The following is a 21,504-nucleotide window of genomic DNA, read 5'->3' as shown; positions in this document are numbered from 1 at the left end:
GACCATTCATAATGCAGTTTTATTTTTTCCTTTGTACAAAAACAAATATAAAATTTAAATCCAATAGAAAGTGTATACTAGCAATGACAAGTTTACATTACAATAAGACAAGACAATGCGATGTGTATCTAACACCACATTAGTTAAAACTCTGTGATGCATGCACTATATAAAATAAAAATTGCTAGAACTTTTAATCTATTTCTACCAAGAATAGCCAGGTACCAAGATACTCAAGAACCAAAAGTAATCTTGATAGGCAGTATCTACAAAATTAATCCTTTTCCACACACAAGAAACCACCAACATTAATAGGAACATTTATCATTCTTTGTTAAAATCCTCTCACAAAAGCCATACGTAAAATTCTTAGTAGATATAGAAAAAGCTCAAAAAGTTTGTTAGCATAGGTAACCATTCAGTAGTTTAAAGACTTTTAGACATTTCAAAAAGATATTTTAGTTTTCAATCTGTATTTCTGCCACAAAGCCAGAACTATGTCGACTCCTTTTTCAAAACCTAGCCAGTGGTTAAAAACTAGTTCTTGAGTGAAGTCAAAGTAGTGTACAAAATATTTAACAGAACAGGGATGTGTCACATGAGTGTTTACTTCTTGAAGAAAGTCTATTCCACATTCAAGGTTTGTTTATTTGTCCCATAAACAAGATGGTACCTGCAGGATAAAAATGAAAAAAAGGATTACCACACAGTCTATAAATACAGTTAAGCTTCTTCATGAAAGTATAAGGTTTAGAGAACACAGTCCAAGCCACCGTGTCAGTCCTGTCCAGCCTTCCTGGAGTTTGTTAGTGCTGACCAGGCAGCAGAGCAGCAGCGTACAAGAGACTAGGAGCAGAGAAGCATGCGTTCAGGGAGGCAGCCAGCTCATGGTATTTCCAGCCAGAGACAGAGTGCTTTTGATGCTCTGTAGAGTCTCAGTATGGGGACTGCTGCCAGGAGCCTACTCTTCTCCTAGCACTGGCAGCTGCAGCTTATTCCCCAGTGACTAGCATATCTATTATCCAGATGTCAATGCAAGAAGTAGACGAGCTATTCAATGTAACTGGGTCAGCTCTACTCTAAGACTCAGCCCACACTGCAGAGGAACCATAACCACGTTTGAACACATACATGTGCTCATGGCAGGCTGGGGCAACACCCTGGAACTCTGAAACCCCAATTGCCCTAACACTGTTTGATTGTCTTTCAGAAAGACAGCTTCTATTCACCAATTCACCATCAACAGCATGATGATAATCCCCATTTCTTCACTGCTCAGGGGCACTAGGAGTATTAAAAATTGTGTTCTTCTGTACCCATGAACTTGCCATGCTAGTTTATGTAATCTCTAATTTGGTAGCCAATACTTTTATTTTTCCCTGTTCTGAGTTGTATCCAAAAGAAAATCTGGTTCTAAGGCATAAAAATATACTTTTTTAAGCAATAGTTATTCAGTGGCTTCAGGCTTCTCATTTGGGAATTCTTTTGACTCATAGTTCATACTCAACTTCCACACAAAAAATAGAAATACTGCTTACCTGTAGGATTGTGCCGGATGACAAATGCAAATGGCCTGTCTGCTATGAACCAAGGAGGGGATGACCTGGCTATTAAAATTGCAGCTTAAAAAAAAAAAAGTTGAAGTTAGACAAAGGAAGTGCCCTAATACATTACATACTGTATCAAAGTGAAGTTTCCCAGTATATATTAGAAGTTTGTACAGATAAACACTTAAGATGTACCAGTTTGGACACACTTAAAACAATATAGGTCATGCTTTATTCCCATAGGGACCATAAGGAAAAGCAAGAACCACAAAAAGCTGGAAGCAAGTCTTAAGTTGTCACACTGAAGGGATGTGGCAGCTTATTCCTTTTTCCAGGCCACTGTGGGGAGGAGGAAATCTTTATTGGTAGCCACAGTGCTAGCTGCTAGAAGACACTCTTCTCTAGAGAAGTAAGCATGTTTATACTTCCTAGAGGATACAAATAGATTGATCATTATTGTGATTTCTCAAGAAAATCAAAACTTGCCATTAAAAACCCAACTGATCTGAGCTGAAATGAGATCCTGCAATGGTCTCCAAGTAGGCTATTTTTGCTTAGTGATATAACCTAATACGGTGATCCTGAGATCAGCAACTGGCAATATAGTTGCTTACTTGTTGCTGCAGAAGCTTTGGTTCCATCTTCGCTAACTTCAATTTTTGTCTTTTGCAGAACATGAGATACATGAAGACCTTCTGTTCCTGGAGAAAAAAAACAAAACAGAACAGAACAGCACTTTCAGGCAAACAAATAGTTAAAGCACCTTGTAGCTAGCAGAACTACACCTGAGAATAATAGAGTGCTACAGTTCTGCTAAAATCCTAAAGTTGCAGTGAAGAACTGTATTAGCAGTGCTCTTAGAATACAGTCATTAAGTTTATAATGACAAAAAAGGGGGGAAAACAAGCTATTTTACTCCCTCTCCTCATTTACTAGTTTTTCCTTAATGGTTGAAGTTTCGGGTATCCAGTTACATTTGCTTTTAGAATATTTTTTCAGTAACTTCTATAACTATCTGAATTTAAGTTACACTCCCATTTATCTCACTACTGGAAGAAGGGGGATGGGGACCACACTTAGCAAAACATCTTGCTTCCAATTAACATACAAGAATTTATTCGCAGTTACAGGTCAGCCAGTATGAGGTGGGGTTTTTCTTTGCATTTCTGTAGAAGCTGATCAGGAGTTTGATGGAAACAGAACAGAAGTAAGAAAACTTCATTTCAGAGCCAAGAGCTCACAAAAGTCACCCCCCCCATTTTCAGAGGCTAGTATTTACAGCTCTTCCAGTGCAGTCCGTTAAACTGGGTATTTAGTCTGGCTGTTTCTTTCCTGCAGCTCAAGACAATTTAAACAGTTGAACACATACTTCTGTGGAAAAAAATTAAATACTGCAGGTGCTTCTTCTGTTATGGTCCAAGTAAAAACCTCAGTATTGTTAGAAGCCCTGCCATAGATTTTAGACAATGTTTGAGACCCTCAGATAGTAACATCTAATCACAAATTAAGCAGCTGATGAACATGATTTACTCCTGTAATGCAATACAAGGGAAAAAGATACTACAGTGCACACTATTTCAATGGAAGCAGTAAGAAGCCACATTTGGCTAGGTTATTCAGATACAAAGTAGAATTTCGCTCAGATGTGGTATGTCATGGTAATAGTTACATAAGACAAAAACAGACAACTGCATTGGTAGAACAGCCCTAAATAGCTTACTTGTTATTTTTGCAAAGTTTGCCTTTGACTGGTCAAACATGTCTGTAATACCAAGTGCTTTCAGTGGCTCCTTTAAATCTGTTTCTGCTACTGTTGTAAATCTAGTTGGTAAAAAAACAAAAAAAAAATAGAATTATGTAGGAAAGTTGCTTTAAGCTCTCTTGTTCTCCTATATTCAAGGAGGTATACATTCACCCACTCCCAGAAACATGCCTTGAAGGAGAATGGATATTATCGGTACTTACTTGGGTAAAATAACCTGCACTCTTTTTGCTACCATGGTTGTCATCCAGCTTCCTATTGTTTTTGTGCTGATGTGGGGAATGATAGCAGAGAGTGGTGTTGTGCTTTCTGTAGGCAGAGCAATCAACATGCTTATCATTTCACCATGGTATGGCAATTCAATTATGTTATACCACAGCTCATTTGGGGTACTTGTAGTGCCTAAAAAAAGATAACAAGCCATAATTACTACATCATTTATTCTCCATTTTATCTTCAGATACCTACTGCTACAAAGTCTGTCACAAAACCTTTGCCCGCATTTTGAAACTGACTGTAAAAAAGACCAAGACAGACTATTGCCTTCCAGCCAGACAACCCTTCAAAAGTAGCATGGGGTCTGTACATATGTTACTTTGACAAAAAGCAGGAATGGGAAGTGGGAAGCATATACTAATTTGAATTTGATATGAATATTATTTCCCAGATAAACCTCATCAACCCACAATGGTAAGCCAGCTACATTAGAAATCATGAGGTCTGTGAATCAGCTGAGATCTAAAGTAGAGATCCCAGCTGCTGCAGAACTAATCAGAAAGACAGTCCTGCTTTTTTGCTTTGTTTCTCAGTGCTCAAATTGAGAAGACCTTATACGCAAGTGCTTTTCCTCAGTCATTGGAAAAGCTTCTGTTTCAAATAGTCATTACATTTAAGACTCTTCTGCATCTTGCAGTTTCTGAACTCTTTTTTCCTCACATTTCACCAAGCTCACATTTCACCAAGACAGCTCTCAGAATTTACAGGGTAGACAAGCAAGAGACTGTAGCACATAGATCCTGCCCTGGGAAAGTTTAAGAGCCACATGTTGGGTGAAGAAATATCAGGCTGTTGATTCAAGCTTAATCAGAAGCATTATTCTTGGGCTCAGAAATAACCTAGGTAAGGATCAAGTACAAAATGGAACTGGGATTTGCCTGAGATACAGCAAGAGATTCTGTGTTTATTTTGAAGTCTGGTCAGGTACATACAGCAGAGTGCTGAAACACCTTGACTTCTTTTTCAAGACTCTTACAAATACAGATCTAAACCTGTGAGATAGCTGTCAGCCTTGGGGCTTTGTGTTGCTGATTTGGCTGTGGGAGAGTTTGGGGGCAGGAAGGAAGGGGTAGAATCTGAGAGCTTTTTAAATTGGGCCTTGTCACATAACTTGGTAACCAGCTCCATGTTATTTTGGCTAAACAAATCAGAAGTTCCCAATCACAAGTTTGCAACCACAAAGCACTGTGTATTATATAAACACTTCTGGTGACACACTATTCATTGCATGCAGCAATGAGCACCAAGCTACAGCTGCTGTACCTGAGCAGGCTACAATTATAATTAGCTTCCATACCACTTCAAACTAAAGGTAGTTCATCTTTTACCTTCTCTTCTGTTTGAGGTAGGGAGACATAAGGCAGTTATTCCTCTTTTCCAAAGAGAAATGGAGCTATAGCACATTGCTTAATGAGGATCACATTAGGAAGTAGTTTTAGTCTTTCAGCTGCAGTGGAAAGCAGCCTGCCTATGCATTTTGGGAGCCTTATCAGATTAGGAATGAGATAGTGACCCCTCCATGAGTTAGAGGAAATGGTGAAGTGTCTTTGAGCAAACCCACTCCTCCATGTTCCTTTTGTGGGATTTCTGGCATGCTACTAAGCAGCAAATGCTTTTTTATAGGAGCTTCAAGTGAAAACTTACTCGTCAAATGGCAGATAGGGTTTCTAGAAAAGTCTTTGGATAGCAATAACATCTTACTATGCTTTCCCTTTCCCCATCTTAGTCTGCGCTTGTCAGCCCAAACTGAAGAGTGATGTCTTCCTGAGAAATTTAATCTTGTTGCCAGGGCCATGCAACTTTCCTTGACTGAGTTCAGATTGACAGACAACTGGTAAAATTTGCACTTATGAGCGAATGTGTCAAGTTTTCCAGTTTGATTATTTCCTTTTATTGTAAGAGTGGTTCTCAGATTTTTGGCCTACAGATAAAAATACCGATTGCATACGTTAGCTATAGGAATGTGACAAAAGACAAACTGACAGTGAAATGTCGCTGTCCTAATCCAATTCTGCCACACACTATTGTCATTACTGTTGAGATACTACAAATGGGCTCATCTTCACAATCAACTGATAGGATTTTAAATATGCTAAAGATGATTAAAAGATTTTAAACATAAGGATTCCTTTTTAAGGATTATAGAAAGGATAAAAGAAGCCTTGTGTTAGGATATCTAAGGATATCCTACCTAAAACAAGTCCTAGCTCAGCATGATTTCCCTTGCTCCTTTCTAGCCTCATAGTATTTCTAGCTGTAATTTATACCAAAATAATGAATTTTTTTTTTAAAAAAACAGCATCAGAATCAAAAAACCCAACCAAAAACAACCCCCAAAACCTCAAAACCCACAATAGGCTTAAAGGTAAAAGTCTTGCTAAAGATTGTCTTAAGTTACAAACTTTACTGAAAGACCATAGATGAGTAGAAAAATATACTGAAGTAGGGGTCCCCACACAAAGATGACCACTTAAAGTGTTAAGTTATATTTGCTCTAGTCCATATGCAGTTTTGGGTCAGAAAAGTTACAGCACTTTACAAAAATCTGCCAAAAATTTACTGAGCACTGAGGTAAAATTAGGCGTTTATAAGCAAGCCAGTGGGTCTTTAACTGCTTTTACTGGATTTACAGAAAGTTACATTTCTAGGCGTACTCCTTGGAATAAGTTTAGTACATACGGAAGCAAGTTACAAACAGCACTGTTCTAGTCTTAGAGGGACACAACAGAAGACATTCATAGATCAAAGCTTTAATTTTACTTTGACCAATAAAATCCCCATAGAGCTACAGTAGCAAAGCCCTGAAGCAGTGTCAATCACATCAAGTTGCTTTGCAATTCTCAAATGAAAGTCAGGCTGAACCTGCAAACCTCACTTGTGAAGCTGCTCTTCAAATTCAAATTGAGCTACATCTGGAGAGATACAACCAGCATCCTCAGCCTGTGTTACTCTAGTTTTCTCTCTATTATTGATTGTTGAAGTTCCATTTCCTTATTACAGTCTTATATAAATTTATTCAATTAATATCCTTATTAAAGAAGGACAATCAATCCAATCTCTTAAATACAGTTCATCAGATAAACTCAAGGTTCAGCTTCTGTTTGCAGTTTTCCTTTATTCTCTTAAAAATGTTGATTTTTTTTTTCCTCCTACTATAAGGCTTAGGTGACAGCAAAATTCCCAGTGTTGGTACTTCAGACTTTAAGATACTAGGATAAAGTACTCTGTCAGAGTGTTTGAACTTAAGCAACTATTAAATAATTTGCACAGCAACCTCATCCATACCTTAGAAGTTTGAGATATTTATGTAAGACTACAAAGCTTCTAACATCAGCCACAAAAAATATCATTAAACAGCACATACATACTGAACTCCTTTGCTTCAGTTTGAAGGAGAAAGACATTTTGCAAGCCATTTTGTGTATTTTAAAGTGGAAAAAAATTCTTGTGCTTACCACAGCGGAAGATAGATAACTGGGACAGCATAGGAACTTGGTAGATCTTCCCATCAGCTCCATAAAACGGACGTTTCTTTGTATTTTCAGGTCGAAATCGTGATTTCCATAAGCCCTTGAAATACACAGCATTTACCAGAACCAGTCTGGTCAAGCTACCATCAGTATCATCTGGAGCTACAACTTGATCAATCATACCTAAAAAGCAGTAAGGACAGACTGAGTATGTGCTGTCATAACACCAGCCATCTGATCACAGAGACTATTAAAGCACATGTTACTTCAGGCTTTTTGATCTTTGAATGTACTAGCTCCTTGTGGGAGAATGCATTTGGGGTAACAGTTTCAGCTGAAGCAGTTTTGCCATTCACATACTGCTTGTAACATCGTTACACAAAGCTGGTGACATGGTAGAGAAAGTTTGACACCCTTATTTTGCATATACCACATCCAACACCATTAGCAGCATTCTCCTCACATCCAAGAGATACCAAACATCGAGTTTATCTAAGCTATGAATACGTTGTAAAAAAAAAAAAAAATCTCTGGCTTTAGCATATGTAAGCCTGACAATTAGATGCCAAAAGGCTTGAACCATGAAGAGTTCTGTCAAGGCAGCGTTGATTAAAATTCTTCCACTAAATATGACCCCCTAAGAAAACTGCCACAGCTTGCACGATTTTAGGGTAATAAGAACAAGGCTGAACTGCTCTACAGCTTATTAGAAATCAAATTTATTGAGTCAGGAGTTTTCACGCATCTTGTGTTTTAGAAGGCATAGCTCCAAGAGAATGCTGTTTGGATATATTGTAGGTTGGAAGAAGGCAAAGAATGCTAGAAGCTCCCCTGCTCCCATGGAGAGAATGAAAAAAAAACAAACCAAAAAGATCTCCAAAACCCACCAAACAAACCACCACACATCCCTCAAGGCAGCCAGGCAAGCATATTTGCCATGGCAGTGGGACTGCAGCGTTCCTGGCCCACTGGCTCTAACACACCACACCCACACAAGCCAGCTTAAGAACACTTTCCAGCTGCAGGGCAGAGTTTTTTCCTCCCTTCCCATCTTTTCTCCCACATTTTCCAGTAGGATCTGAAAGGTCTCAGAGATATCACTTAGCAGCCATGCACAGAAGACATTTGCTAATACTCACCCCTCGTTTCATTTTTCACCCACTGGTTAATGGAATCACATGCTGTATTTGGGTCCTCAAAGTCCACACTCTTGACACTGCACTGAAACACCTCTTTGTTCCTTGTAACAAAAGGCACTTCCATTTTAAAGCCACTCTTTGCAAATACTGCATTAGCAATTGTAACAATGTCTTTATTCTTTTTTGAGACTATGAGCCTGTTTATCTTCTTTAACGCTTTACCAACTCCTAGTTGGAAAGAACAGCAAGTTTAATTTAGAATAAGATGACAAATGAACAGTTTTTATTCAGCTATTAAATGTCTGACCTTTCATGTCATTAAAGTGCTGGGAGAGAATTAAAAGGTCAAAGCAGGCATTCTGAGATCTTACAGAACATCCATTTCTGATCTCTCGTCTGAAGGACACTATTGTTCCCAGCAAAAGTGTTACCTTCACTGTGATGTTTACTCCCTGCCTAGCTGTCTGCACAGACTGCTACGGACAACATTGGAGATAAGTCCAAGTCTTGATGCAGTATTACAAAGCACAGTCTTCCAAAGTGTATTTCAAGCTGTATAAGCCCAGGTAATTTGTCAGTTATCTGACTGACAAGATAAGTCAAGGCCTCAGCCTTCTCATCCATGGTCAACAGGCCTGAAGAATTATACAAGTGGTCTTGACCCTCAGTGTAAAGCAAAGATTGTTTTCTCACCATCCTTCCTTTATTCTCTAGTAAATGCTAAGGAAGCTGTCAGGATTTCTAGAACAACTTGAAGTCTTAAGGCCAGGACATAGTCATTAAGGAAACTAAATTGGCTACAAAGCAGGAGTCAGGCCCTCAACACATGAAGTTGTCTTAAAAAAAAAGAAAAAATAGAAAAGCAATGGGTTCTAATGCTCACAGTCAAGGTCTTCAAGATCTGAAAGCAGCCTTGTATTAACTACTTACTAGCCCTTTAACTGCATATGAAGGAAGACATACGATAGCACAGAAGAACTGCTATGTTCATACCACCTAGTTCCCCCATTTGTTACAGCTTATGAATAAGGGTTTGTCTACCCAGGGAAGCTATTGCCAGTCAAGCAATTCAATGTTCAACCATTATACTGGACAAAATCCTTGGGTGACTGTTTCTATAGCAAATCCTTGGGTCACCATTTTTACAGCAGTTGTCAGTGGGCTCCCTGTTTCTCAACACTGCAATTTAGACAGAAATAATTCCAGACTATTTCCCCATGTAGACAAACTTAAGAGATAAGAGCTATATGAAGAGAATAAAGAAGCTGAGAAAGTTATCATCTTAGCTGCATATAAGGGAAAGCCTCAGATGGCTTTGCTGTTTATATCATCATGAATGCTTTAGTAGTACCGTTCTACATGTTCACTCTCCAATATTATGGGCAAATTCTTTTGGTGAACATACCATAACAGAGGTTCTCAAACTGTATTCTGTGGACCACTGGTGGTCCACGGAGCACTTGCTGGTGGTCCGGGGAGAGCTGGCTGGTCTCATGATGCTGGCTCTCCTCTTTGCTTCCAGCTGCTAAATTGCATTAAAAGACAGCTAAAGATAGATTAAATACTTTCCAACTATTACCTTTCCAAAGAAGCAGTTGCTGTAGCTGCCAAAGGACTAAGGCAATTAAGAGTAGAGGAGATCTGTGCAAACAGAGAGGTAGCATCCCATGACAATCTCTATGGCAAGGTATTGGCTGCTGGAGAGTTTGAGAACCTCTGTCTCACAGCTGAGATCAGAAAATGTTCAAGCCAAATAAAACCAGCTGATATAACACTTCAGAATTTCTGCAAGTACTTATACTTTGAGCACTCAAATGCTCTTGGAGTTGCTTATCCAATGAAGAGATTTCAGTTCACAGCATTTAGGTTTTAATTAAGCTGACAGGTCACTTAGCTGTGCTTTAAATCCAGAACCAAAACAGCAAAGCAAATGAAGACAGGAAAACATGTTATATGATGACACTACTCAAGAATTAGAAGCGTACTTACCTCTTGGAGGGTTTCCTATTCCAGGAAGGAAGGTGGAATGCTGACACTAAGATGTTAAGTCTTGCTGGCAAACACTGACAAAAATACTCTGCATGCAAAGTAAAGCAGCAAGAACCTTCAGCCTACACCCTCTATAGGGGCAGACATCGGCAGAGGAATATAAACCCAGATGCATGCAGTGTCACGAACAGAGACAAGCAGAAAGGTCTGTTTCAAGAAGAGAGCACTAGAAGAACTAGAGATTCATGGATCCTGACAGCAGAGACAAGCGAACAAAGCTGAAGAGCAAAGTGAAAGCATCAATTATATGGTTAGTCTGCATTATTTTTAAGTGACAATGAGAAATAGTCTATTGTCCTGTTATCAGAGGAATCATAAGGTGGTTTAGTAAAGCCTGAAATGGGATACAACCTTCCTACATAGTGCTGGCACTGGACCTCCATCCACTCTGTTCTGGGAAATCAATTTGCAAGGATGAGAGGGCAGTTCTAGTTAGGGCCCTCAAGTCAGTAACGAAAGCTGCTTATAAGCTAATTCAATTATATTTAGATGTCCATATGCAAACTGCCAATTAACTTCCAGAAACATGACCTTTTCTTGCGTTGGTAAACAAAGCTAACTGGTTTATGATGCAATCTACCACACCTTGAAAACCATCTCAAAGTACATGACAAGTCTGACAAAAAAGCCACACATCCCCCAAAAATCCTAGAAATCACTGACCATTTACACTGTATCTCATCATAGTTGTCAGCTGCTTCTTTGTCTTGCCATCAGCACCCAGCTGTAACACCCCCAATACCGATGCAATCCCATGTGGGGAAACCACAACATTGTCCTGAGGTTTAGTTTTCACTATCTGATTGAAGACCTGGATTCCAACATCAGAGCTCAGTTCCTCCAGAGGATAAAAACTGAACTGGGAACATACAGATGTTAAAGTCCCAAGAATAAAGAGAAGTGGGAAGTGCCAGTTCATGATTCCTGGTTGAAAGTCACCTGTAGGAGAACAAGAGGGAAAAAGTTAAGCCAGCTTTCACAAGTATGGCATTTTTCAACTTCTTATTTAGCTAAAGAACAGACATATCTCAGCACACATTCTAGCCACCATTCACATAGTTCTAATAATAGGATTCATACCTGCATTTTACTAGTATTTCAGGTTGAGGGTTTTCCAGAAGCAACAACAAAATAGCTAAATACAGGCAAGTATAAAAGGACAAAAGCCACAAAGTTGGCAGACTTTTTTTAAACCAAGTTCAGATAGCTTTGTTTCAGAGAAATGGGACCTCAGATTTCTATTTAAGCTACTCTTTAGGATAAGGTAGTGCTAACATAAGTGTTGTGGTATGGTTCTCTAAGAAGAGGTGACGCACTGGTATGTATCACAGGCATTTTCTGCAATGAACAGGAGCATGTATACAAACGCAAACAGAGCTTCTGTTGTTGAAACTTGACACTTACGTAGAATAATAAAAAGTTAGCTGCGTAACTGGCATTTTTCACAACAGAAAATAAAGGAGCAAGATTTTTAGAGGTTAAATTTGGATTTCAGCCTGCACTCTTTCATACAAGAAAATTCACTGGTTAGTAAGTAACATACAGAAGGAAGTTCATATTCAAATATGGCCAGTCTTCATCTGCAAAACTTCACACCTAACACAACTCAGTATCATTATTCCTTCCATATGTAGGAACTGAAGCACAAGCAGCAGAGGTAATTTTTTCAGGACCTCTCTGCAATCAAGTAGAGAATTGAGCATGAATCCTAAACAGCAGGTAGCATTTATCTGCTAGACTATATTCTCCCCATGAAAGTGTATTTATCCCCTTTTCTGCTTGCACAAATACTTAAAGGAATAGTCATGCAATAATCTATCCCATGAAGTTAGGCAAGACAGACATTCTCTTTGCAGCGTATCATTTCCAAAGCTCTCCTTGCTCATCCTATTGAGAAGTTAAATCACATTTTATTTCGAGACATTTCAGTTGTACATTTCAGGAGTACTGACTTCTCTCTTCAGGCCTGCAAGCAAACCTGTTCCCCGACTGAGGTACTCCAAGAGAGCACTTAAGCCCTAGTCTCACAAATATGCTGATGAGTCAACTGGCTACCCAGTTCACTGAAGGCTGAACAGGCTGCAGAAAGTATACAACTAATTAAAGTGCCATTTGTATACTACATGTGCAAACTAAGAATAGGTCCCTCCTCCCCCCTTGAACCTTCTGATCATAATTGCAGACTCACACTCTGGCTCACAAACTACACCAGAGCTCAGGCCAGTAGAGACTCATTATTCAACCAGAGAGAATATTTCAATTTACGCTTTATTTCAACAGCCTGCCTCCCACTCATAAGTAAGGGTATAATGTACCAAGAAGCTCTGCCATTGCATAGCCTACCTACGCTGCAAGTCAAACCATTCTGGAGTGCTTGATTACCAGAAAACCAGCTGGTGTTTTTATAAATTCATTTAATCATCTTTTAATAGCATGTACTTTAACTGTGCTAAAAGACTTGAAAGGAACAAATTCAGTATTTCCATTTTTCTCTGAGGCTCTAACACTTCAGGAGACACCATTTGCTGTTGTAGCACAGAAGAAACCAAATGCTGAACATAAAGAAATTAAGAAGATGTGAGATGCCATTCTCCCTCCAACTCAGTTGTGCTAGTATAGCTGCAACCAGAGGAACTTGTGGGACTGATTCAAGCTATGTAAGAAAAGCCAAAAAGCTCCCCCATAAAGCTAAAAGGGCCACCCTATAAAGAGGGTTTACAGCTCTTCCATTAATTAATCATCCCACTAATCTCCTTCTATCCCCCCAAGCCCTTTCAGAACCACTCAAGTACAATTCCTTCCAAAGCAGCCCCATCCCAGGCACCAGCTCCAAGCCTACTCAGAAAAGCAAGCTGAATCTGACCAGCTGTAGCTGATAGAAGTGAAGGGGAAAAACACAAGTTTAATCTGACCACACTAAAGTAGGTTACATGAGTCACACTTCCTAGAAAGTCTTATGATTTGTCCTTGATCTCACACTACTGGCTAGAGCAGGAAGCAGGCATAGGAAGGACCAGCAGCTTCACTAGGAAAGTGAACTCGTATTCCCTGTGGTTTTTCAGTAAGGAATACTATCAAAACCCCGAGACTAGTATACACAAGCCACCTGAAATCTCAAGTTTGCACTCAAGAGGGAAGACTTCCTCCTTCTCCCAAACAGCAGCTGTACACAGACAACTGTGCTTCCTTGTAGAACACAAACATGGCTTGCCACTCAAAGATAAGCTAGGTTTGCATCAAGGGTGCGTGTATGCACACACATTTTTAAGAAGGTATTAGTGCAGTGACCCTCTCTTCTTTCTACTGAGAGGAAAGAAAACTAATAATGTCAGTGGTAATAAGACTTTAACCATTACCTAGTATGTTAGCAAAGAACTGAAGACTCCTAGGTAAGCCTACTTAAGCAAGTGAATGGTTAATAGTGGTGCCATACAGCCTATCGCACATAGCCAATGAGATGAGCAACAGTCCCAGACCATGCCACTGCAGAGACCACACCATTCAAGATGCTGTTTGACCATTCTGCTTTTGATTGTGGAAGTTCTGCCTGACCCAGCCTGCAAGCCAGAAGGGATTCAGACATTTTGAGTGCATCTACCCTTGGTGCGCTAATCAAACTCAGACATTTCTCTTCTTTGTCTTTACACTACCACCATATATTGCAAGTCAAGTCTCCTACTTCAGCGGTGACAGGCTCCTTCCAGACTCCGAAGAGATGCCAGCTATGAACAGCCTTGCATTTTCCCAGTGAGATGACTGAAACCTTGTCAGAATGCAGTCACTGACTCTGCTCCCACAGCCAATGCTACAGGACTTTTTTTTGCACTTTTGTTTCAGTGAAGTCTATGACCTCCTGTACCTGGTTTCCCCAGGAGACTGCATGCTTGCCTACCCTCTCACTCCTGCCATGCCATTAGAAAGCGCTGTTCTCTATTTCAGAGCACAATCTCTAGCAGATACCTCCTAAATAAGTAAAACAAAATTCTGCAGTGTTCTGAGCATGGGAAAGAGTTAATCTTTTTTAATGTTGGCCCTGTTACACCCATTGTGCAGCATAACCAGCTAACTGAGGAGCTAATTTTATCTTTGAGCAGAAGTGGCATTCATGTGTTATTGTTATATGTTATTAATGTTTCTGGCATGGATTTCAGTATATTCAACTTTCACGCAGTTCAGTAACAAGAAATGCATTTGCATATTCTGAAAGAAAGAAACAGCCTAAGTACAGTGCAAGGAAAAAAATCTAAAAGGATGTAGGACATGTAGGATGGAAAACACAGTTGACCTGCTATACAGAATACCAACAAGCTTTCAACAAGCTTTCATAACTCTGAAGCTAAAAACCTCAGTGATAGTTAACTTTTAATCTAATGCTCTAAAAAGAAAAATATAAGCTAGGTATTTTTGTCTACGACCCTTGTATTTTTACAATATTAATGAGTAGGTGTAAGGTGTACAGACACACCCATCTACATGGATGTAGGTTTTTGCAAGATGTTGGACTATAAGAATTTTCTCTACAAGGTATTTGACCCACTTTTTAGATTGAGAACTTACAAGAAGGACAACACTACACAACTCAGACCTGTGTATACACACATTTCTTTGGGTCAGTATTAGCATTTCCATTGTCTACTTACAAAAAGGAGAAATTCATTCCTCATGCAAATCCAATCCTTAACCTTGATGCTAAAGTTTCCAAACAAGATAAGCAAGCGTCATGCATCAAGCTGCACCTCGTCCACAGGAAGTGTACCAAGAACACCATTACTCCATCTGTCTTACTGAACAGCACCATACTGAGTCCTATACACCATTCTAAATTAGTAGTTACAGCCCATATCTAACTCCAAGGCCTAGCTTAAGATGTTGTGCATTTTTAGGCAATTAGTCCAGCCAGGTACACAGCTTTCTTAGGAAGGAAGGAGAGGAACATTGCAATGTGTCATACCTGTACCAGCCTATAGGTTTTGTATTCTTTCATGAGATGAAATGTCTTCAAGCTACTAATCTCTAGATGATCCCAGCCTCTGCTGGCATTGCCATCAACTAACCCTCATGTATACTACACAGAGCACTCAACTCTCCCTAGGCTCAACTACTTAGATCTCTCACATATTGCATATTTTTGATTTTGACTGAAGTTCCTAAGTATTTAAGTCAACAAAAAGGATACAAGGCTTTCAGCATGCATTTACTAACTTCGGTACAGAAGCAAAGGCACATTAATACTGACTGTTTGATCTGGGTATAGAAAGACATTTGGTGGAGCTGGTAGAAGTTGTGTCTTCAGCCCCAGGCACGAAAAGCTATTTGAAAATGGAGATTCTCCCACAGGAAAGAATTAGCTTATGAAGGACTGTCTTCAGAGAGCTGTTCCACTCTTTCACAAGGAGAGGAAGAAAGGAAATTAGTTTGGTTCAAGGTCAGAGGCAAAAGACTGAGCTGGAAAAAACAACCACATTTAAAACACAGGCCATGAGCCGGAAGACCAACCTATCTTGGATAGTCAATTCAGACTAAAGAACATTTTTAAAGTAGATGGAGAAGAAACCATGAATTGTACACACATTTCTAGGTCTTCGTATCTACTGCAGTAAGTAGAAAAGTATTTTAGAATCCCATGAGAAGTCTCCAAATGTTGTTGTTGAGGTGATGCTTCAAAATAAGCCATAAGCCACAAGGCTCATTCTGTCTTGCAACTGAAAAATTCTGCCAGTTCTTTGAAGACAGATCAGGCATAAGTGGGCTTAAACACTGGACTTCATTTCTCTGAACAGTTGTAACCAAAATAGCAAACACATCTAAGTATCAAGTAAAACCAAAAAGCAACCTTACAACATTGCAAGTCTCAGCTGTATTGAGCACCAAAAAGCTTAGAGCTCATGAGCCTAGCTAGCATGCACTGGTCAGCCTGGGTGTCCAGAGAAACTCAGCCTGGGTCAAATTATCAGGGACTTCTCAGAGTCTGAGATACTGTTTTCTTGTCAGTGCCATCTGTGCTAGTAATGCTGAAGTCTTACATCAACTGACATGTGAGCTCAAAGGAAGTTGTTTCACTTCAGGCATTTAACTAACTCTTTCCAGCAGGACTGAATAAATATTCAACCAGACTTGTTAACAGTTGTTTAAGAAGCTGGCTGAGCACACAGCAATTGTTTCTTCAAAGCAATGAATAAGACCACTCTGGTTGCAATGGGAAGGTCACATGCTGGGTCCTGTTTTTCAGATGATGCACACTTGACAGCATATTAAGAAACTCAAGTCTGTCAGTAAGCTTTTCCTCTCCTCACAGGTGTTCACAACTCTAAGTCTCTTCTATTCCAATGCCTTCGACCTCAGCCTCCCCTCCTATGATGCTTCTTGGCCTCTGCTACTTCTAAAAATGCTTTCGAACTTGAAGCACCAGGACCTATGTTCTGAGTACAAGTGTGTTCAGAAGGGGCTTCTTCCAGTGAGCACCAGACAAGACAAACCAGAACGGTAAAATGTTTAGCCTTCCTCCAGGTTTTCTGGTACATCCTCAGTGTTGGCTCTTTTTGTCTAACTCCTCCTTTCAGTGTCGCCTTAAAGAAGCAAAGGAAACAGATCCACCACATACAGGCACAAACGAAAATACACATGCTACATGAACATGTCAGGTCACAAAAATCTAACACGAGAGATTCTTTTTATTAAACCTGGAATGTTTAGTACATCTGTACTTGCATCTTAATGTAACAAAGACAGGATGATTGCTCGCTCTCAGACATTTTTAAACAGTTCAGTATTCATATTGCTTATTGAAGAGGAATAACTGCCAGTGACACAAGATAAATGTGTCTTATACATGGAGTTAAGCTGGAAGACTTTTAAAGCACTTGGTATATTAAAGATATTAGTCCAGCTTCAGGCATTACAGTCAACTTTGCACACAAGTGCAAAGAGCACAGTCTTGGTTCTGAGGCTCTTCTCTAGCCACCTTAATCCTTTGTCTGCTATTTCTAATTCTCTCAGTTCATTATTCCATTTGTGTTTGTTTCAAGATGGATTGTCTCCATCTGGAAAGCCTCCCTTTCAGCTTTGTCCAACCAACTTCCCCTGCCAAGGGGGAATTTCCCAGTAGAGCTCTGACTTGTAAAACTGGCTGGCCCCAGATAGTAACCATCTCTTTGTCCAAGCAGAATTCCCACGTGAACAGAAAGTTAGAGTTTAATAGTTCTTTATGAAGAGCCCTGACCACTTCTTGGGAGTTTCAGTTTAGCATGAAGGACAGACACACAAGCTCCACTTCAGACTTTCTATAGCCTCATAGTATCTCCAGTTTATAAGCCAGACTACTTTTCCCCAAAAGTATTTCTTTTACAATGTTTACATTGTAGTGGTTAACTGCACTACATGAAATGTGGTCTCCATAATATTAATAGAGACAACTTTCAATATCACCAATTGAGCTGTAGCCATATTACAGCTACATAAGCACTATTAAGAATTTAAAGAATGTATTGGATATACATAAATGAAGGACTAAGTAAAACAAATGATACATAAATTCCTAATTAAAAACAGCCAACTTGAGTTCTGCTTCATGAAGTAAATATACAGTTTGCTGATAATACAAAGCAGCAGGTTCTGAAGCTTATTCTGGGAATTTACAGTTCTATCACCATTTTCAAATTGTATCCATATTCTCTCATTTGGGAGGCTCAGCAACTATTGAGAAAGTTTCTATGCATTATTTACTTCTATATTTAAAGTAAATTTTCCACAAACTTTAAGGTCTATTGTCAAATCTTATAGTATCAGGTAGATTAAAGAGAATTATGATTTTAATTTACTGATGTCCCTTTAATAGCATGGCTTTGCTGTTCCCAAGTTCTTTATGCAACATGGTTATTTTACCATAATGAAGAAACAGCATGGAACAGTCAGCCCATCATGATTAATGCTGCAGAACCAGTTTTCCAAAAAAGATGCAGCACAGCAGTGTTTCACAACATGGGAGTGAGGCTATACTCTAGTATTCTGGACTTACCCCAGTACAATAAAAGACTGTTCAAAGATTAAAGCATTTGCTAAGACCTACCAGCAGGTTCATAACCCAGCTTCCTGCATAACATTTAGTGGAAGAAAGCCTAATGGAACCAGAGTTCCCACATTTACTATACATTAATAATGCTCCCTATGCAAGTACAAGTTCATTAAGAACCAAAGGCAAGTCTACAGGATTGTACGCTCCCATTAGTAAGGTACAGGGCATTCAACTCTTTGCTAATGGGCTACATGAACACAGATTTATAAAGTCACTCCGCAAGCTGCAGCACTAACGAGGGCTGTTTACTTACCAACTTCACCACCACCTTCTCCTTACCCCCTACTTTGCTACGGAATTTACCTTCCTTTCTTCCTGGAAGAAAACAGTAGGAACCCAGTAGCCTTTTTCATTTTCTCTTGTTACAGAACTTTTGTGACATCAGGACTCTGACTTCTACATCCCTGATAGAAACTTCAAATTAGCTCCTTCTGTCCCCAGATAAGTTTTAATATAGTGGCCAAGCACATGTGCCCCATTTCCTACACATACCAGGCTGAGAGAGCAGAAATACCCTTGTGGAGAACGGCTCCACACGAAGTAGCAGCTTGGGTCTGTGTGAATATCTATGCTTGGAGATGACTGAATATTAAGCACACTTCCTAGTACACATCCTTTTTCCTCTCCCTTCCCACATCAGGAGGTTTAAAATATTAATACTTGACCCAGAGAACTGTCAGGCAAAGAAAAAAATTCTTTATTAAAAACAGTGAGAGTTAAGGGCACAGAATCAAATCCTCAAACTGAGGATGAAAGTTTCAGTGAAGCTTTGAGAAGGCATGCAAGCTGTCACATAGAAAATAGGCAGTTGTTAGTCTTCAGGTTCTACAACTTTTAGGATCAGTTTACCCTTTAAAAGAAGTGCTTTTCTTTGCTATTAAACAGTTCCTATTATTCCACATCCTAGGGTTCAGCCTGGGTTTACAGCATAAACTGAAGACTGGGTTTTCTATGTAACAATAATACTTCTACATTCCTGAGAAACTAAGAGATGTAAGGGCATCTCAGCTAGTATGTTAAAAAGTTTTTACCCATTTACCTACTTTTTCCTACAAAACATAAGGCTATGGTTATAACAATGTCAGTAGTTTTATATAGCTACCCAGCTGTACTGTATTGTATTCTATTATATTTTTATTTCACCATAAAAGTAAATTGGAACAACTCTAGTATAAAAACAAAAGTTTTTATGACTAACAGAAGTACAAACTCATTGATATCTAAGGCCTGAAACTTAACATTTTAACTAGGGAATGTTACCATGAGACTTCCTTCTGACAGCAAGAATTGAGAGATATCAGGAATGCTATTCTGACCATCTACTTTGTGGCTGGAGATCTGCCAGAGTGATAGGCAACTTCCCTTTGTATTTTTAAGTCATACTGTACTTTTACCATGAAGAACTTCCTATTTACAAGTGAATTTTTAGAGCCTCCTGTCCCAATCTAAAATTCTAAATCAAGACTAACTTAATGAAGGATGAAAATGTTTAAAATTCAAGATGAAAACAGACCAATTTCCTGAATACACGATGCTTCACTGACACTGACCTGAGTTCACAGAAACCTCAGACACTAAGCTAGATGCAGCAAGCATTTCTCAAACATAGCAGAAGTTAAAGGTACCAGAGTTAAAGGTTACCCACAAAGAGGATATGGATATTTACTTTTTTCTTTGCAGCATACAGACATTTCATTATATTCATCCTTATCCCCTCCCCCAGCTTTAGAAACAGCACCAGCCAGCCACAAAGGCATCAGAAACCACACATGCTGACCAGTGAGGATGCAGGAATGAGGTACTGTTCTGGGACCCTAACTTATATTCAAATAGACACGTCAGTCATCTGCAAGAGCATTCTCACTAACCAGTTAAAGGACATTAACAGCTATTAAGAAGAACGACTGTATTTAAGACAACATACTCTTCATTAATCTGACCTCAGTTCTGTAGCCAATTAATCCCACTAGCTTTACCACAGGTTTCTGGAAAAGCAAGACCTGAATTTCCCATGGGTGGGGGGGGAGGCAACATCAAGGAGAACTGAACATGAGCAATGCACAAAAGTCCTGGGAGAACAGATGACCACCTGGAGTAGTAAACCATCTGATTCAGTTCAAATTGAGAGACTGTGGGCTGGGCTGTGAACTGCACTGGCTGAGAAGCCTCCACACAGTCCATTGCTATTTCTGTAATGCAGATGACGAACCTCAGAGGAAGTAGGCAATTAGCTGGGCCAAGCAGCCTCTTAAGCTGAGCTGCCAGAGCAGCTGGAGACCTCAAGCCTGCTTCACTGCTGAGAAAGCAACATGAACTACTCCTTCTGCAAGATTGGGACATACAGCAAGATGAAGACACATAGCTAAAAGGCAAATCCACCAACTTCTACATAAGACTTCTCAATTATCTTCTTACTTCACATTCTTAGGCAAACAGAAGGGAAGACGACAGACTACAGGTACATCCAGTTCTCCTCTCATTTTTCTGCCTGTAACTTGTCAGTGTCAATGCAAGAGTTTGCCCTTCTCCTGTTGGGAAAAACAACAAAATAAAAAACTACACAAAAACACCCCAAACTATTCCTCCTCCTTCCCCCCCCCCCAAAAAAAAAAAAATACACACAAAACCTTGGGCCAACTGGAACTTGCAATTCAGACCAGGCAACACAGCTGTCACAGAAGCAGAGGACCATCAGTAAATACTGCCACAGGCTCTTCTGCAGCAATAGGTGCTCAAATTATTCAGTAATAAGAAAAGCACTTAAGAAGAAAGCAAACCTTGGTCAAAGCTACCTAGCTGAAGAGCAATTCTATCATCTGCACATCAACTGAAGTAACAGAAGAGAGATTAAGATAAGCCAAACATTTCTCAGTATTGTTCCACAGACGCTAGCATAATCTACAGCTTTAGCTTATGAACAGTGTTGATGATGGACATTTCTCACTAACAAATACAACAGCTTTTACCTGCACTCTGAGGCCACTACATACACACTGCCTTGAGCAGGGGTCTTCAGTTCAGGACTTGAAGGCCATCTGTCTTGTGATGTAGTTGCTCTTATGATCACAAGAAATTAAGAAATAAAGCCTCAGGCTGCTGCTCCTGCAGCCCAGGAAGAAGAGAGCAGGAGGCTACCTGCAGCATCACATTGCTGACCATGATCAACAAGACTGAGATTTCTACTTTAGGG

General features: G+C 39.6%; 1 protein-coding gene across 7 annotated transcripts in view; it reads right to left on the bottom strand.

Annotated features, from left to right (window-relative positions):
* SERPINE2 (serpin family E member 2) overlaps window positions 1–21,504 on the bottom strand; it is a 90,562-nt gene continuing 69,058 nt past the window's right edge. For 4 of the 7 annotated variants that reach the window (XM_064516918.1, XM_064516917.1, XM_064516921.1 and 1 more), the window contains 9 exons: window positions 10,907–11,182; window positions 9,600–9,719; window positions 8,195–8,422; window positions 7,041–7,238; window positions 3,513–3,711; window positions 3,268–3,368; window positions 2,162–2,248; window positions 1,539–1,622; window positions 1–673 (listed from right to left, as the gene is read on the bottom strand). In XM_064516918.1, the coding sequence (XP_064372988.1) occupies window positions 636–673; window positions 1,539–1,622; window positions 2,162–2,248; window positions 3,268–3,368; window positions 3,513–3,711; window positions 7,041–7,238; window positions 8,195–8,422; window positions 9,600–9,719; window positions 10,907–11,182 (1,331 nt within the window). In that variant the 3' untranslated portion in view covers window positions 1–635. Of the gene's footprint in view, window positions 674–1,538; window positions 1,623–2,161; window positions 2,249–3,267; window positions 3,369–3,512; window positions 3,712–7,040; window positions 7,239–8,194; window positions 8,423–9,599; window positions 9,720–10,906; window positions 11,183–20,729; window positions 20,843–21,504 lie in introns of all 7 variants that reach the window. The other 3 variants (XM_026109655.2, XM_026109652.2, XM_064516920.1) reach the window with 3 other exon arrangements.

This window comes from Dromaius novaehollandiae, chromosome 9, assembly GCF_036370855.1.
Source record: "Dromaius novaehollandiae isolate bDroNov1 chromosome 9, bDroNov1.hap1, whole genome shotgun sequence".
NCBI lineage: Eukaryota > Metazoa > Chordata > Aves > Casuariiformes > Dromaiidae > Dromaius > Dromaius novaehollandiae.
This window is presented reverse-complemented; position numbering and strand designations above follow the sequence as displayed.